General features: G+C 46.4%; 1 protein-coding gene across 1 annotated transcript in view; it reads left to right on the top strand.

Moving 5' to 3' along the window:
• Positions 1 to 283: 283 nt before the first annotated feature.
• CBLC (Cbl proto-oncogene C) overlaps positions 284 to 18,755 on the top strand; it is a 59,135-nt gene continuing 40,663 nt past the window's right edge. Inside the window, exon 1 of the mRNA XM_077259840.1 lies at positions 284 to 898. Within this exon, the coding sequence (XP_077115955.1) occupies positions 612 to 898 (287 nt within the window). The 5' untranslated portion in view covers positions 284 to 611. The remainder of the gene's footprint in view (positions 899 to 18,755) is intronic.

The raw sequence follows: 18,755 nt of genomic DNA, 5'->3' as shown, positions 1-18,755 counted from the left end.
CTTTAAGTTTGATGGAGGGGAGAGGAGTATTCGCTTACACTTTGTATTTGGAATGTCAGCACCCTCCATGGCTTCATGTAGGTAAGGTCTTACTCATCACTGAAGGGTTTCAGTCTATGATAATTGCTATTGACAAGAGCAGTTTTGTGTCACTGTACGAAACCATAATGTCTTCTGTGTATGAAAGCGAGTTCTTCCTGCATTCATCATGTGTGATAGAGTATCAGTGAAGTGCCACCCATCACAGGAGCACCTGTGCTCACGTGGAGTGGGTGTGACACTCACACAAACAGGAAGAGATCCTGCACTGTGGATCTGTCACTCTCTGCTTTCAGGTCACTGACTATATAGAACTTTACACCCAGAACTTTTCACATTGATTTTCGCCTCTTCCTACTCCCCTTCACTCATTTTCACTTTCCCATAACTGTAACTCCCAACATCTACTTCTGCGTCTCATTTCTTTACTTCCTCTTCTCCAACTCGACGCTTTGTGCCTGCCCTGATCTTCTTCATCGTGGGACTCCTTTTGCTCCACAGACCTAAGCCTCTTTTATATCTGAGGTTTTCCCTACTATTGATCCTAATTCTTTTGGCCCCCTTATATACCCATGCACACATTACATGGAAGGCACAACGGCAACCTGGACAGAAAGACGGTGGAGAAGCTCATACAGGGGCTGGATGGATTATCAAGGCTTAATGGGGTCCCCCAATTGCAAAGGAGTCACCCCTACCTTCCAGACATTACACGGGACACAAAGGAGCATCTGCGACAAATTCTAGATAAGACCTCAGATCTGGGTCAGAACCCGTACCTGCAGGTGACAGTGAACAGTCTGCTGGCCAAGACAGCACAATGCTCGGAAATGGTGAATATGGAAGGCACAATGGCCAGGTAAGTGCAAAGCCTAATATATGGTCAGCAGAGCTGTAGTTATCATTGCTAGGGTTGAGCGACTTTCATTTTTTTAAGATCGAGTAGGGTTTTGGGAAACCCGATTTTGTCCAGAGTCGAGTCGAGTGCAGTCGGCCGATTATCGCTAAAAGTCGGGGATCGACCGAAACACGAAACCCAATGCAAGTCAATGGGGAAGCATAGTCGGCAGTGAGTGGAGGCCAGGAAAACACCTACAGTGCCCATTTTAATGCCAAAAACATCCATTCTTGTTTCTGAAGCTTGCCAATCTTAATTAACTGTATAATAATAGTTGGGCATAAGGAATTGGGGGAAAGTTGTGGGGGGAGTAGGGCTGGCTCAAGTTTTTCGTGGGCCCAGGAAATGCGGACTACGTCACGGCGGTGTTGCAGGGAAAGGTAAGTATTTAAAAGTTGCAAGTGCTGTGATCCTGAGCAAGCAGGGGGGGCCCACTCGTTCGCATTGCCACTGGCACAGGGCCCCTCAAAGTACGGCGGTGTGTTTGCATGGCGGGGGCGCCTCCCACCAGCAGCGACACTTTTGCGTACTCTGAGGGGCCCTGTGCCAGTGACGTCGCCAACGAGTATGCCCCCCCACCTGATGAAGGAACCTGCACTTTCATCTGCACCTTCCTCTTTGTCCCTGTGTAAGGTGGTATAACATGCGGGAAGGGGAACCTTACTTTCAGCAGGGTCAGATTCTGGCTGTGTAGAGTACAAGGGGAATGTAGTGGTCTAGGTCAATGTACCAGCAGACTCATTTAGCAGTGGCTGGGCAATGGGCAGGATGAGGAGGAAACAGATATAGGGCCAAAGAATAAAGTAGGCTACATGCAGTTCAAAATTGGTAACAGGACTAAACAGGCGGCATTGCTTTGTTCAGTGGAGTAGCAAACCCAAGAGCAGCAGACACTGTTTCAAGGGCCTAACCACACTAGTAGGCCAAATGCAGTTTAATATCTGATAGTATAGGGCGAAAGCCAGAATGTGGAAGCTCAGCTTTGTTCAGTTGAGGACAACACCAGGGAGGGGCAGACACCTTTAGTAGGCCGGAAAAGCCTATTGCATTTTTTAAAATGGTAATTTGGAGCAGAAGGTTGAAGCTCAGCTTTATTTAGTTGAGGGCAACACCAGGGAGGGGCAGAAGCCGTTAGTAGGCCCTAACCACCATTTTTTTTTTTTAAACCACTTAATGAGAGCCGGAAGGTTGAAGCTCAGCTTTATTTAGTTGAGGACAACACCAGGCAGGGGCACACAGACAGACACCTTTAGTAGGCCGGAAAAGCCTATTGCATTTTTTAAAATGGTAATTTGGAGCAGAAGGTTGAAGCTCAGCTTTATTTAGTTGAGGGCAACACCAGGGAGGGGCAGAAGCCGTTAGTAGGCCCTAACCACCATTTTTTTTTTTTAAAACCACTTAATGAGAGCCGGAAGGTTGAAGCTCAGCTTTATTTAGTTGAGGACAACACCAGGCAGGGGCACACAGACAGACACCTTTAGTAGGCCGGAAAAGCCTATTGCATTTTTTAAAATGGTAATTTGGAGCAGAAGGTTGAAGCTCAGCTTTATTTAGTTGAGGACAACACCAGGCAGGGGCACACAGACAGACACCTTTAGTAGGCCGGAAAAGCCTATTGCATTTTTTAAAATGGTAATTTGGAGCAGAAGGTTGAAGCTCAGCTTTATTTAGTTGAGGGCAACACCAGGGAGGGGCAGAAGCCGTTAGTAGGCCCTAACCACCATTTTTTTTTTTTAAAACCACTTAATGAGAGCCGGAAGGTTGAAGCTCAGCTTTATTTAGTTGAGGACAACACCAGGCAGGGGCACACAGACAGACACCTTTAGTAGGCCGGAAAAGCCTATTGCATTTTTTAAAATGGTAATTTGGAGCAGAAGGTTGAAGCTCAGCTTTATTTAGTTGAGGACAACACCAGGCAGGGGCACACAGACAGACACCTTTAGTAGGCCGGAAAAGCCTATTGCATTTTTTAAAATGGTAATTTGGAGCAGAAGGTTGAAGCTCAGCTTTATTTAGTTGAGGGCAACACCAGGGAGGGGCAGAAGCCGTTAGTAGGCCCTAACCACCATTTTTTTTTTTTTAAACCACTTAATGAGAGCCGGAAGGTTGAAGCTCAGCTTTATTTAGTTGAGGACAACACCAGGCAGGGGCACACAGACAGACACCTTTAGTAGGCCGGAAAAGCCTATTGCATTTTTTAAAATGGTAATTTGGAGCAGAAGGTTGAAGCTCAGCTTTATTTAGTTGAGGGCAACACCAGGGAGGGGCAGAAGCCGTTAGTAGGCCCTAACCACCATTTTTTTTTTTTAAAACCACTTAATGAGAGCCGGAAGGTTGAAGCTCAGCTTTATTTAGTTGAGGACAACACCAGGCAGGGGCACACAGACAGACACCTTTAGTAGGCCGGAAAAGCCTATTGCATTTTTTAAAATGGTAATTTGGAGCAGAAGGTTGAAGCTCAGCTTTATTTAGTTGAGGACAACACCAGGCAGGGGCACACAGACAGACACTTTTAGTAGGCCGGAAAAGCCTATTGCATTTTTTAAAATGGTAATTTGGAGCAGAAGGTTGAAGCTCAGCTTTATTTAGTTGAGGACAACACCAGGCAGGGGCACACAGACAGACACCTTTAGTAGGCCGGAAAAGCCTATTGCATTTTTTAAAATGGTAATTTGGAGCAGAAGGTTGAAGCTCAGCTTTATTTAGTTGAGGACAACACCAGGCAGGGGCACACAGACAGACACCTTTAGTAGGCCGGAAAAGCCTATTGCATTTTTTAAAATGGTAATTTGGAGCAGAAGGTTGAAGCTCAGCTTTATTTAGTTGAGGGCAACACCAGGCAGGGGCACACAGACAGACACCTTTAGTAGGCCGGAAAAGCCTATTGCATTTTTTAAAATGGTAATTTGGAGCAGAAGGTTGAAGCTCAGCTTTATTTAGTTGAGGGCAACACCAGGGAGGGGCAGAAGCCGTTAGTAGGCCCTAACCACCATTTTTTTTTTAAAAAACCACTTAATGAGAGCCGGAAGGTTGAAGCTCAGCTTTATTTAGTTGAGGGCAACACCAGGGAGGGGCAGAAGCCGTTAGTAGGCCCTAACCAAAGTTGAAGGCCAAATGCAGTTTAATTTCTGATACTATAGGCCGAAAGCCAGAAGGTGGAAGCTCCGATTTAGACAGTGGAGGACAATTTGAATTAGGGACTGCAGACAGACTTAGTAGGCTGTCCCCTGTGGACCATGCATCCACCACATTAACCCATTGCGCCGTAATGGACACGTAATCTTCCGTGGCCATGCCTACAGGTCCATGCGTCTGTTGTCAGGTGCACCTTTGTACTCACAGATTGCCAGAGTGCATGGACAATGCGGTCTTCTACATGCTGGTGGAGGGTTGGGATGGCTTTTCTCGCAAAAGAAGTGTCGACTGGTTAGCTTGTAGCATGGTACAGCGTAGTCCATCATGGCCTTATTAATAGTAAATAAAATATATAACTAGGCTCTATGAACTTTTAAATAGGTTCCAGGGGTACACGGGCAGCATTGGTGTGGTCAGTGGAGGAGTATTGCAAGTAGGGGCTGCAGACAGGCTATCAAAGGCCTAAAATAACAAACAGTAGGCAGTCATGGCAGTTTTACATCGGTTACATGGATACACAGGCAGGCACTCCAGGCAGCATTGTGGTCAGTGGAGGAGTATTGCAAGTAGGGGCCGCAGACAGGCTATCAAAGGCCTAAAATAACAAACAATAGGCTCATTGCAGTTTTACAGCGGTTACATGGATAGACGGGCAGGCAGCTTGGTGGTGAGTGGAGGAGTATTTAAAGTAGGGACCGCAGACAGGCTATCAAAGGCCTAACATAACAAACAATAGGCTCATGGCAGTTTTACAGCGGTTACATGGATACACGGGCAGGCAGCTTGGTGGTCAGTGGAGGAGTATTTAAAGTAGGGACCGCAGACAGGCTTCAAAGGCCTAACATAAGAAAATGGGCTGGCTGTAGGCACTTTATAATTGGTTCCAGGGGTACACGGGCAGCAGTGGTCTGGTCAGTGGAGGACTAGTGGAAGGAGGGACCGCAGACAGGCTTCAAAGGCCTAAAATAACAAACAATAGGCTCATGGCAGTTTTACAGCGGTTACATGGATACACGGGCAGGCAGCTTGGTGGTCAGTGGAGGAGTATTTAAAGTAGGGACCGCAGACAGGCTTCAAAGGCCTAACATAAGAAAATGGGCTGGCTGTAGGCACTTTATAATTGGTTCCAGGGGTACACGGGCAGCAGTGGTCTGGTCAGTGGAGGACTAGTGGAAGGAGGGACCGCAGACAGGCTTCAAAGGCCTAACATAAAAAAATGGGCTGGCTGTAGGCACTTTATAATTGGTTCCAGGGGTACACGGGCAGCAGTGGTCTGGTCAGTGGAGGACTAGTGGAAGGAGGGACCGCAGACAGGCTTCAAAGGCCTAACATAAAAAAATGGGCTGGCTGTAGGCACTTTATAATTGGTTCCAGGGGTACACGGGCAGCAGTGGTCTGGTCAGTGGAGGACTAGTGGAAGGAGGGACCGCAGACAGGCTTCAAAGGCCTAAAATAACAAACAATAGGCTCATGGCAGTTTTACAGCGGTTACATGGATACACGGGCAGGCAGCTTGGTGGTCAGTGGAGGAGTATTTAAAGTAGGGACCGCAGACAGGCTTCAAAGGCCTAACATAAGAAAATGGGCTGGCTGTAGGCACTTTATAATTGGTTCCAGGGGTACACGGGCAGCAGTGGTCTGGTCAGTGGAGGACTAGTGGAAGGAGGGACCGCAGACAGGCTTCAAAGGCCTAAAATAACAAACAATAGGCTCATGGCAGTTTTACAGCGGTTACATGGATACACGGGCAGGCAGCTTGGTGGTCAGTGGAGGAGTATTTAAAGTAGGGACCGCAGACAGGCTTCAAAGGCCTAACATAACAAACAATAGGCTCATGGCAGTTTTACAGCGGTTACATGGATACACGGGCAGGCAGCTTGGTGGTCAGTGGAGGAGTATTTAAAGTAGGGACCGCAGACAGGCTTCAAAGGCCTAACATAAGAAAATGGGCTGGCTGTAGGCACTTTATAATTGGTTCCAGGGGTACACGGGCAGCAGTGGTCTGGTCAGTGGAGGACTAGTGGAAGGAGGGACCGCAGACAGGCTTCAAAGGCCTAACATAAAAAAATGGGCTGGCTGTAGGCACTTTATAATTGGTTCCAGGGGTACACGGGCAGCAGTGGTCTGGTCAGTGGAGGACTAGTGGAAGGAGGGACCGCAGACAGGCTTCAAAGGCCTAAAATAACAAACAATAGGCTCATGGCAGTTTTACAGCGGTTACATGGATACACGGGCAGGCAGCTTGGTGGTCAGTGGAGGAGTATTTAAAGTAGGGACCGCAGACAGGCTTCAAAGGCCTAACATAAGAAAATGGGCTGGCTGTAGGCACTTTATAATTGGTTCCAGGGGTACACGGGCAGCAGTGGTCTGGTCAGTGGAGGACTAGTGGAAGGAGGGACCGCAGACAGGCTTCAAAGGCCTAAAATAACAAACAATAGGCTCATGGCAGTTTTACAGCGGTTACATGGATACACGGGCAGCTTGGTGGTGAGTGGAGGAGTAGTGCAAGGAGTGTCTGTCCCAGTACTCCCAAAATATAAATAGATGTTAATGTCTCGCAAAACAACCAAAACAAAAAAAAAGGTGGCATACTTAGGTACAGGGGTGGGCTCATCTGCTGAGTTTCTGACATAGTAATTTGGCAGTAACTATTTAATGGTGCCAATATAGGACACAGACACAGACTACTTTAAGTTGCATCGTAGATGTCTACAAATTTGTATTGTCAGTGCCAGACATTGAATGATGTCAGCGAATAGACTAAAGATTGGTGGAGCTGTGCGACATAATTTTGCATGTGGTAGAGCACATTTTGAGCTGGGGTAGGGGGGAACTCTCTAGAGGCCGGCGGGACCGCCCCAGGGCCCCTCATGTTACAACGGTGTGTCTGACGTTGGGTGTGCACCACCACCGCCAGAGACACTACATTGTACTATGAGGGACCCAGTAGCAATGCCGTCAACCAAAAGCGAGCACACCCACCTCTTCAGACAAACAGCAGTCTCACGGGTGCTTGCGCCAAGTCGCGATACCACGGCCCCGTGTGGGGAGTTTGGCCATTTAGGGAGGTGTAAACATGTCGTATGCTGTACAATCAGCTGCAGCAAATTAGACATTAGAAAAGTAATTCACAGGCAAGAGCCTTTCATAGGAAAGCTAGGTGTCGGCCGGGCAAGGTGGGGCAAAAGATTTCGAAATCCAGTTGTGGTTCATTTTAATGAATGTTAGATCGTCAACATTTTGGGTAGCCAGACGAGTCCTTTTTTCGGTTAATATTGAACCTGCAGCACTGAATACTCTTTCTGATAGGACACTTGCTGCCGGGCAAGCAAGCTCCTGCAATGCATATTCTGCCAATTCTGGCCAGGTGTCTAATTTGGAGGCCCAGTAATCAAATGGGAATGACGGTTGAGGGAGAACATCGATAAGGGATGAAAAATAGTTAGTAACCATACTGGACAAATGTTGTCTCCTGTCACTTTCAATTGATGCAGCAGTACCTGTCCTGTCTGCGGTCATAGCAAAATCACTCCACAACCTGGTCAGAAAACCCCTCTGTCCAACGCCACTTCTGATGTGTGCACCCCTAACACTCCTAGTCTGCTGCCCCCTGGAGCTCGTGTGAGAACGATCACGTGCGCTGTGTGCTGGGAATGCCTGAAGCAAACGGTCAACAAGAGTTGATTGTTTGGTTGCTAATATTAGTTCCAAGTTCTCATGTGGCATAATATTTTGCAATTTGCCTTTATAGCGTGGATCAAGGAGGCAGGCCAACCAGTAATCGTCATCGTTCATCATTTTCGTAATGCGTGTGTCCCTTTTTAGGATACGTAAGGCATAATCCGCCATGTGGGCCAAAGTTCCAGTTGTAAAATCTCCGGTTGTGATTGGTTGAGGGGCAGTTGCAGGCAAATCTACGTCACTTGTGTCCCTCAAAAAACCAGAACCCGGCCGTGACACGCAACCAATTTCCTGTGCCCCCGGGAAAGGTTCGGCATTAAAAATATACTCATCCCCATCATCCTCCTCGTCCTCCACCTCCTCTTCGCCCGCTACCTCGTCCTGTACACTGCCCTGACCAGACAATGGCTGACTGTCATCAAGGCTTTCCTCTTCCTCTGGTGCAGACGCCTGCTCCTTTATGTGCGTCAAACTTTGTATCAGCATACGCATTAGGGGGATGCTCATGCTTATTACGGCGTTGTCTGCACTAACCAGCCGTGTGCATTCCTCAAAACACTGAAGGACTTGACACATGTCTTGTATCTTAGACCACTGCACACCTGACAACTCCATGTCTGCCATCCTACTGCCTGCCCGTGTATCCTCCCACAAATAAATAACAGCACGCCTCTGTTCGCACAGTCTCTGAAGCATGTGCAGTGTTGAGTTCCACCTTGTTGCAACGTCTATGATTAGGCGATGCTGGGGAAGGTTCAAAGACCGCTGATAGGTCTGCATACGGCTGGCGTGTACAGGCGAACGTCGGATATGTGAGCAAAGTGCACGCACTTTGAGGAGCAGGTCGGAGAACCCAGGATAAGTTTTCAATAAGCACTGCACCACCAGGTTTAAGGTGTGAGCCAGGCAAGGAATGTGTTTCAGTTGGGAAAGGGAGATGGCAGCCATGAAATTCCTTCCGTTATCACTCACTACCTTGCCTGCCTCAAGATCTACTGTGCCCAGCCACGACTGTGTTTCTTGTTGCAAGAACTCGGACAGAACTTCCGCGGTGTGTCTGTTGTCGCCCAAGCACTTCATAGCCAATACAGCCTGCTGACGCTTGGCAGTAGCTGGCCCATAATGGGACAACTGGTGTGCAACAGTGTCATCTGCCGATGGAGTGGTTGGCAGACTGCGTTCTGTGGAAGAGCTGTAGCTTCTGCAGGAGGACGAGGAGGAGGAGGAGGAGGGGGTGCGAACGCCTACAGCCAACTGTTTCCTAGACCGTGGGCTAGGCACAACTGTCCCTAAATTGATGTCGCCTGTGGACCCTGCATCCACCACATTCACCCAGTGTGCCGTGATGGACACATAACGTCCCTGGCCATGCCTACTGGTCCATGCATCTGTAGTCAGGTGCACCTTTGTACTCACAGATTGCCTGAGTGCATGGACGATGCGCTGTTTAACATGCTGGTGCAGGGCTGGGATGGCTTTTCTGGAAAAAAGTGTCGACTGGGTAGCTCGTATCGTGGTTCAGCGTACTCCATCAGGGCTTTGAAAGCTTCGCTTTCAACTAACCGGTAGGGCATCATCTCTAACGAGATTAGTCTAGCTATGTGGGCGTTAAAACACTGTGTACGCGGATGCGAGGATAAGTACTTCCTTTTTCTAACCAGAGTCTCATGTAGGGTGAGCTGGACTGGAGAGCTGGAGATCGTGGAACTTTCGGGTGTGCCGGTGTACATGGCAGACTGAGAGACGGTTGGAGACGGTATTGTTTCCGCCGGTGCCCTAGATGCAATATTTCCTCCTACAAAACTGGTGATTCCCTGACCCTGACTGCTTTTGGCTGGCAAAGAAACCTGCACAGATACTGCCGGTGGTGCGGAAAATGGTGGCCTTACAGTGACGGAAGGGATGTTGCGTTGCTGACTAGCTTCATTGGCCGAGGGTGCTACAACCTTGAGGGACGTTTGGTAGTTAGTCCAGGCTTGAAAATGCATGGTGGTTAAGTGTCTATGCATGCAACTAGTATTTAGACTTTTCAGATTCTGACCTCTGCTTAAGCTAGTTGAACATTTTTGACAGATGACTTTGCGCTGATCAGTTGGATGTTGTTTAAAAAAATGCCAGACTGCACTCTTCCTAGACTCGGATCCCTTTTCAGGGATTGCAGACTGAGCTTTAACCGGATGGCAATGCTGTGCTCCAACAGGTTTTGGCTTTGACACGCGTTTTGGGCCAGATACGGGCCCGGCAGATGGAACCTGTTGCGATGTTGATGCCTGCTGCGGCCCCTCCTCCACCTCCGCTTCTGAACTACTGCCGCCTGCACCCTGTTCCCCCAATGGCTGCCAATCCGGGTCAATAACTGGGTCATCTATTACCTCCTCTTCGAGCTCGTGTGCAACTTCGTCTGTGTCACTGTGTCGGTCGGTGGTATAGCGTTCGTGGCGGGGCAACATAGTCTCATCAGGGTCTGATTGTGGATCTGTACCCTGAGAGGGCAATGTGGTGGTCTGAGTCAAAGGAGCAGCATAGTACTCTGGCTGTGGCTGTGCATCAGTGCACTCCATGTCAGAATATACTTGTAATGGGCATGGCCTGTTAAATGTTTCACTTTCTAAGCCAGGGACGGTATGTGTAAAGAGCTCCATGGAGTGACCCGTTGTGTCGCCTGCTGCATCCTTCTCTCTTGTTGTAGTTTTTGCTGAGGAGGACAAGGAAGCGACTTGTCCCTGACCGTGAACATCCACAAGCGACGCGCTGCTTTTACATTTACCAGTTTCGGAAGAGGAGGCAAAAGAGCTAGAGGCTGAGTCTGCAATGTAAGCCAAAACTTGCTGTTGCTGCTCCGCCTTTAAAAGCGGTTTTCCTACTCCCAGAAAAGAGAGCGTTCGAGGCCTTGTGTAGCCTGACGACGAAACTGGCTCCACAGCTCCAGACTTAGGTGGAATATTTTTATCCCCACGACCACCTGATGCTCCACTACCACTACCATCATTACCAGCTGACAATGAACGCCCACGACGACCTCTTGCACCAGACTTCCTCATTGTTTTAAAATCTTAACCAAAGTAACTTTATTTGTTGCTATCAAACAACTTACACGGTGAGCTATAACTTCAGTATGATTTCAATATCCCTTAACAGGTTGGTGAGACCACAAGGAAAATCAGGCACAATGTTACACACTCTGTTTTCTGTGGCACAAAATCACAGAGATGACACACACGCAGGACTGTCACTCAAGCACTAATGTCAATATTAATCTCCCACCTAATTTATTTATTTTTTTTTCTCAGGGAGACTTTAGAAACCAAATAATATTAAAAAAAAAAAAAAAAAAAAAATATAGGCTTGCTATAGCCCACTGAATGATAGCGCACACACAGCAGTGGCACACAAGCCCTGACTGAGGCCAATATTTTTCTCCCACTGATTGATGTAGTGTTTCTGTGTTGAGGTAGATTTTAGAACACAAATCACGGAAAAAATAAATAGGCTTTCTATGGCCCACTCAGTGAGAGATGGCACACACAGGGATGGCACTGTAGCAGAAATGCCAATCTTAATCTCCCACAAAAAAAAAACAAAAACAAAAAAAAACTGTCCTACAATTACTATCTCCCTGCAGTAATGTAAGCCAGGTATGGCAGGCAGCAATAGGAGTGGACTGATGCACAAATTAAATAAAAAGTGTGGACAAACAAAAAAGATAGCTGTGCAGAAAGGAAGGAACAAGAGGATATGTGCTTTGAAAAAAGCAGTTGGTTTCCACAGTGGCGTACACACAGCAATACAGCTATCACGGAGCCTTCTAGGGCAGCCCAATGAGCTACAGCGCTGAGGGGAAAAAAAAAAAAAAATAGCTTCCACTGTTCCTGCACACCGAAGGTGGTGTTGGACAGTGGAAATCGCTGCAGCACAAGCGGTTTGGTGGTTAGTGGACCCTGCCTAACGCTCTCCCTGCTTCTGACGAAGCGGCAGCAACCTGTCCCTAAGCTCAGATCAGCAGCAGTAAGATGGCGGTCGGCGGGAACGCCCCTTTATAGCCCCTGTGACGCCGCAGACAGCAAGCCAATCACTGCAATGCCCTTCTCTAAGATGGTGGGGACCAGGATCTATGTCATCACGCTGCCCACACTCTGCGTTCACCTTCATTGGCTGAGAAATGGCGCTTTTCGCGTCATTGAAACGCGACTTTGGCGCGAAAGTCGCGTACCGCATGGCCGACAAGCACAGGGGTCGGATCGGGTTTCATGAGACGCCGACTTAGCCAAAAGTCGGCGACTTTTGAAAATGATCGACCCGTTTCGCTCAACCCTAATCATTGCCATTGACCATTTGATCAATCGTGGTATCTCTATTAGAATGAGATTCATAGATCTTACTATTACTTTATTTTGTGACAACTGGCAATCTCCACCTTGCTACATATATATATATATATATATATATATATATATATATATATACAGTATATATATATATATATATTGTTTACAAAGACATAACTGTATGTTGTACATAGGGCACTGGTGAACGTGGAGCACGGATATGTCATCCAATGTGGTCTTTGACACCAAGAGCTTGGGCAAAAGACCAGGTGCTGGCAACCCCACAAATCCAAAACATATTCATAAATTTGCAAAATATGAAAGGTATACAGCCATAGGGATAGCTGTCTAACCCAAAATTAGTGAGTATAGATGAGCGACTCGATCCTCAAAGGATCGAGTTTGAGTTGAATTTCATGAAATTTTCGATTTCATGCAAATTCTGACACTTGGTGTGATTTGGTTCACAAAAAAAAACTTGCCCAACACCATTTCCCACACTGCTGAAGTATCAGAGAGCAGGCTCATGTCATTTTGCATAGTCGCACGGCCTCCCCATAATGCCCAGCACCTATGACATCTAGCGGATTATTACACCTTGTACAGTGGTGATCAGTGGTACCGTGGGCCATCACAGATCAGTGAAGCACAGTTTATAAGGCAGAGTCGATCTCCATCTCCAGAGTCTCTGAGTAAATCTCTCTCTCCTGTAGAGTGTAAGCTATTATGGTCAGTGGGGTCCTCTCTCTCCTGTAGAATGTAAGCTCTTATGGTCAGCGGGGTCCTCTCTCTCCTGTAGAATGTAAGCTTTTATGGTCAGTGGGGTCCTCTCTCTCCTGTAGAGTGTAAGCTCTTATGGTCAGCAGGGTCCTCTCTCTCTTGTAGAGTGCAAGCTCTTATAGTCAGTGGGGTCCTCTTTCTCCAGTAGAGTGTAAGCTCTTATGGTCAATGGGGTACTCTCTCTCCCGTAGAGTGTAAGATCTTATGGTCAACGGGGTCCTCTCTCTCCTGTAGAGTGTAAGTTCTTATGGACAGTGGGGTCCTCTTTCTCCAGTAGAGTGTAAGCTCTTATGGTCAACGGGGTCCTCTCTCTCCTGTAGAGTGTAAGCTCTTATGGTCAACGGGGTCCTCTCTCTCCTGTAGAGTGTAAGCTCCAATGGTCACTGGGGTCCTCTCTCTCTCTCCTGCAGAGTGTAAGCTCTTATGGTCAGTGGGGTCCTCTCTCTCTCCTGTAGAGTGTAAGCTCCTATGGTCAGTGGGGTCCTCTTTCACCTGTAGAGTGTAAGCTCCTATGGTCAGCAGGGTTCTCTCTCTCTCCTGTAGAGTATATGCTCCTATGGTCAGCGGGGTCCTCTCTCTCCTGTAGAGTGTAAGCTCCTATGGTTAGGGAGGTCCTCTCTCTCTCTCCTGTAGAGTATAAGCTCCTATGGTCAGCGGGGTCCTCTCTCTCCTGTAGAGTATAAGCTCCTATGATCAGCGGGGTCCTCTCTCTCTCTCTCCCTACATGTATTGAGGACATTTTGAAAATTTTGAATTTCAAAATTTCCGCTCATCTTGACTAGTGAGAGTCATTATGGCTGTGAATGACAATCTGAATTCCAGACCTGTAGATGACACTTCAGTATTATATTATAAGGGCTTGCTCACAGGAGTGTATAAATCAAACGAGTGCAATGCGAGAAAATGTCACATTGCACTCTGACCAATGTTATTCAGCGAGTCAGTGCAGATCTGAGAGTTTTCCCTCAGCTGGACTCGGGCTTAGGAAAAAAATCGAAGCGTGCTGTGAGTGGATGCGACAATCGGATCACACTTGCCAATACAAGTCAATGGGTGCAGAAAGAAAAAAATTGTACGGCACGCCGACTATATGTATGCTATCCAATTTTTACTCATACATCTCAAAAGAAACCTGACATTTCATCAGCCAAGTACAGTAAATTTACTGCTAGAACCCACAGAATAGAGAGATAGATGAAAGATATATAGAATAGTATTGATAAATACATAGAATATGTAGAATACATAGATGTCCTGTAGATATATAATTTCACAAGCCCCCTACATATAATAAACTTGCACGCTTTAGTGCCTTTTATGTGTTTAGGACAGGGGTGAGCAATTATTTTTTCCAAGGGGTCACATGCAACACCATGGCTGTTGTGGAGAGCCAAACTAATAGGCTGAAATTAATTCAGCTTAATATTAATATTAACATAATAATTATAATAATTTTATATTAATTGCATCACTTAATATTGATCAAAATTAAGTACGCTGACATCCCCTATACACCATATGAGACCACACACAACACCCCTATATACTGTAAGAGCCCTCACACAACCCCTATACACAATATGAACCTGCACACAGCCCCTTTATACACAGTATGTGTCTCCACATTGCCTCCTATATACAGCATGAGCCCCACATAGCCTTCTATATACAGCATGAGCCCCCATATAGCCTCCTACATACAGTGTGAGCCCCCACATTGCCCTCTTTATAAAGCCTGAGCCCCACATAACCTCCCATACACAGCTTGAGCCCACACATAGCTGTCATGGGTTTACTGCGACATAGAGGTGCAAGAAGACCACAGCATTTGATTTATCCTACTCCTGCAGTGGTTAGAAGCACTTCACCTTCAAATTTCTTTTGGCAGTGAAGGGGTTAGTCTGGTCTGTTGAGAACTACTGGAGCTTTAAGGCTCTCAGCTGTACACTGTTAGCCACTCCCATCTCCTATATAATCTGGGTCCTGGCTAGCACTCATTGTCAGAGTTAGCTTATGCTGCAAGACTGGAGGTTGTTGGTAGTTGTTATTGGAGAAGACGTTTGGTGGATTTATCGGTGACTGTTGCTAGGTTTTGAGTGTGTGATAATTCCCTTTCTTCTTCTACTTTGGTTTAACCTCATCCTCCACTCCCCGATGTTTACCTCTGTTGTTTGTGTGAGTATATTTGTATGTTTGGCATTTTCAATTATCTCTGTTCGTATTACTTTGTTAGTCTGGTTGGTGTAGTATGGTACACTACTACTCCGCTTTTCCCTGGGTTGGGGAAGGGTACAGACTGAGGGTGGATTTAGGAGATAAGGCAAGGTACGTGGCCCCGGAATCTTCACCATGAGAAGTAATCCGGGGAGCAGGGCAAGCTAGGGCGTCCCTAGCGTTATGGACAGGGAAGGAGCCCCTGGTCCAGGGACACCCGATAAAAGAGTTGTGACACTGTCATACGCATGGTCTGTGTGCCGTCTGATTTCTTTCTTGCACCCATTGACTTGCATTGGCAAGTGCAAATCTCACATCCACTCCCAGCATGCTGCGATTTTTTCCATAGTCCGATTAGAGCTGAGGAAAAATGTGCAGATCAGCACTGTCTCATTGAATAGCATTGGTCAGAGCGCAATGCAATGTTTTCTCAACGGTCTGCTTTATACGCTAATGTGGGCGAGAATTGAATTTTAAAGTGAAATATGAACCACTAGCAATACGCTTCAGATGTAGCTGAGCTGAACTTGTTTGTAGTGCCCCATGATATCTCAGTGGACTAGTTGTCAACAATCCACTCTAAAATAGCAGGTAACACAAGGTGGTAGAATGATGCACTGTGCCAAATGACAAACTTCTCTTTGCTACATGTGCAATCCATTTTTCAATTAAAGCAATATTTTGAGCAAAAACAAATCTTTTGATTTGATTGGATGACACTCGTATGTGAAAATCGGACTTCTGAATGAGACCTAAAGAAGAAGACTTAATTGATTTATGGATACTTGTAAACTACATTTACTGTTATAAAAAATAACTAATCACTACTTATAAAAAATATGAGAAAAGGAGGATGTAGAAGAAATGTCTCACTTCCCTCTACAGATACAGACATACACTATTTGTGGAAGTATTGGGGCATAACACTCAACTGAGAACTGTAACACTCAACAGAGAATCAGTCAGTGAGCTCGTTCTGACATTGAAAGTTTGAAACTATTTTATCTGTCTTTTTCTGAGCTCCTTTCAGCTGATTTATGACCACAGGTCATATTAAAGTTTGTTGTGTTGGAAAGCAAAAAGCCTGTAAAAGCCAAACAGTGCAAAATGTGTAAAGAACCCCAAATGTAAAAACAATTCTTAGCCCAAAATATATCCATTTAAATTAAAAACAAAATGCCCCAAAAGGTTGCTAACCCCTTTAATGATAAAATTCAGGTTTTTCCTTAATTGCCCCAGTATATAACATCCAGCCCCTCAACATCTGGTATATAGCATCTGACCCCTCTTACCCGGGTGTATAAATTTTATCTACACATCCTCCTGTATAGAATATTCAGCCCCTTGACCCCCCCCCCCGATGTATAACATCCAGCTTGTCGCCCCCCTGTGTATAACATCTGGCCCCTCTCTCCCTGGTATATAACATCCGACTCCTTGCTCCCCTGGTGTATAACATCCGGCCCCTCTTCCCCTGGTGTATAACATTCGTCTCGTTGTCCCCGGTATAAAATATTTGGCCCCTCTTCCCCCAGTGTATAAAAGTTGTCTCCTCGTCCCCCGGTGTAGAATATTTGGCCCCTCGCCCTCCGGTGTATAACATTCCAGCTCCTTGCCACCCTTGTGTATAACATCTGGCCCCTCATTCCCTGGTATATAACATACGGCTCCTCGCCCCCCCCCCCGGTGTATAACATCCAGCTCCTTGCCCCCCTGGTGTATACCAGCAGGCCCCTCGTCCCCAGTACATAACATCCGGCCCCTCCTCCCCCGGTGTATAACATTCGTCTCCTCATCCCCCGGTATAGAATATTCGGCCTCTCGCCACCCGGTGTATAACATCCAGCCCCTCATCCACCGATGTATAAAATTTGCTCCCTGGTCCCCCCAGGGTATAACATCTGGCCCCTCACCCCTGGTATAAAACCTCACTCCAGGTATATAACATCTAGCTCCTCGCCTCCGGTGTCTAACATTTGGCCCCTCATTCCTGGTGTTTAATATCCGGCCCCTCGCCCCCTGGTGTATAGCATCCAGCCTCTAGACCCCTGGTGTATAACATTTGGCCCCTCAAACCCCGTGCACAACATCTGGCCCCTCACCCCCCCCCCCCCCCCCCCCCCGTGTATAACATGCTGGCCCCTTGGCCCTGGTGTATAACTGCTGGCTCCATAACTGCAGAGTCCAGACCTCCTCTAATATAAGATCAGCATAGACACTGTGCACCCACTGGGAGCTTCATGGCCGAGCAGCTGCATGCAGCCGTACATCACCATGCATAATGACAAACATCAGATAGAGTAGTGTAAAGTCGCCACCAGTGAACTCTGGACTGAATGTGTTCTGTACATTGACGGATCGCAATTCTCTATCTGGCAGTTATCGGATGAGTCTGAGTTTGTCAAAAGTAGGCAGCGTTATGAACAAAGAAATATACAAAGGTTAGAAAAATACTTCCTTATTGCTGCTGAAAAACCTTCTGAATAGACAAGTACAAAGTCAACAATGAAGAAGCATGGAACGGCTGGAGGTTACTTCCTGCTGATAGTATCTGGTTAGTGATGAGCGAATATACTCGTTACTCGAGATTTCTCGAGCATGCTCGGGGGTCCTCCGAGTATTTTTTAGTGCTCGGAGATTTCGTTTTTCTTGCCGCAGCTGAATGATTTACATCTGTTAGCCTGCATAAGTACATGTGGGGGTTGCCTGGTTGCTAGGGAATCCCCACATGTACTTATGCATGTACTTATGAAAAACTAAATCTCCGAGCACTAAAAAATACTCGGAGGACCCCCGACCATGCTCGAGAAATCTCGAGTAACGAGTATATTCGCTCATCACTATATCTGATCCAATGTGTTACTATTATTTCACAAATTCCATATGAATCTATTAGAAGAAAAAAATTGTTATAAAATGTGAGACGCGCGGAGAACAAAATGACATCTATAACAGTGATCCATAAGGCACAATATAACGCAGAAGTCAATCCGGCCGAATCTGTTCTCTTACAGCATTGATCCAGATACTGGAACAATCCCCCAAAGGCAGAACATAAGAAAAAACTTTTCTCAAAATCCTTTGATCATATTTCTCTGATAGGATATATTACAAAGTGTCTAATAAGTTACTTTCATAAAAATAAACATTAAAATGACGGTTACTCCTAAGGGTATGTGCACACGTTGTGAATTTTGCTGCGGATTTGCAGCAATTTTCCATGAGTTTACAGTACCATGTAAACCTATGGAAAACCAAATCTGCTGTGCCCACGGTGCGGAAAAAAAACGAGCGGAAATGTAGCATTGTTTTTTCCGCAGCATGTCAATTCTTTGTGCAATTCTTTTGACAGAAAAATTACCGGAATTACCGCGGATTTACCACATATTTTCTGCGGTTTTTGTGCGGATTCCACCTGCGGTTTTACACCTGCGGATTCCTATTGAGGAGCAGATGCAAACCGCTGCGGAATCCGCACAAAAAACGCAGAAAATATGTGGTAAATCCGCGGTAATTCCGGTAATTTTTCTGTCAATGAAGCTGTTTTGTTTTTTTGCCTGGTGACCTTTAGCTTTTACTGGTACAATTTAGAGGTATATCTGACATTTAGATTGTTTTTTGGGGGAGGTATGGCGACCAAAACAGCATTATATAATGAGTGGATTTCCAAATGATCCATCTGA

Source organism: Ranitomeya variabilis, chromosome 4 (assembly GCF_051348905.1).
Source record: "Ranitomeya variabilis isolate aRanVar5 chromosome 4, aRanVar5.hap1, whole genome shotgun sequence".
Lineage (NCBI taxonomy): Eukaryota > Metazoa > Chordata > Amphibia > Anura > Dendrobatidae > Ranitomeya > Ranitomeya variabilis.
Note: the sequence above shows the minus strand (reverse complement) of the source record. Positions and strands in the feature narration are given on the sequence as shown.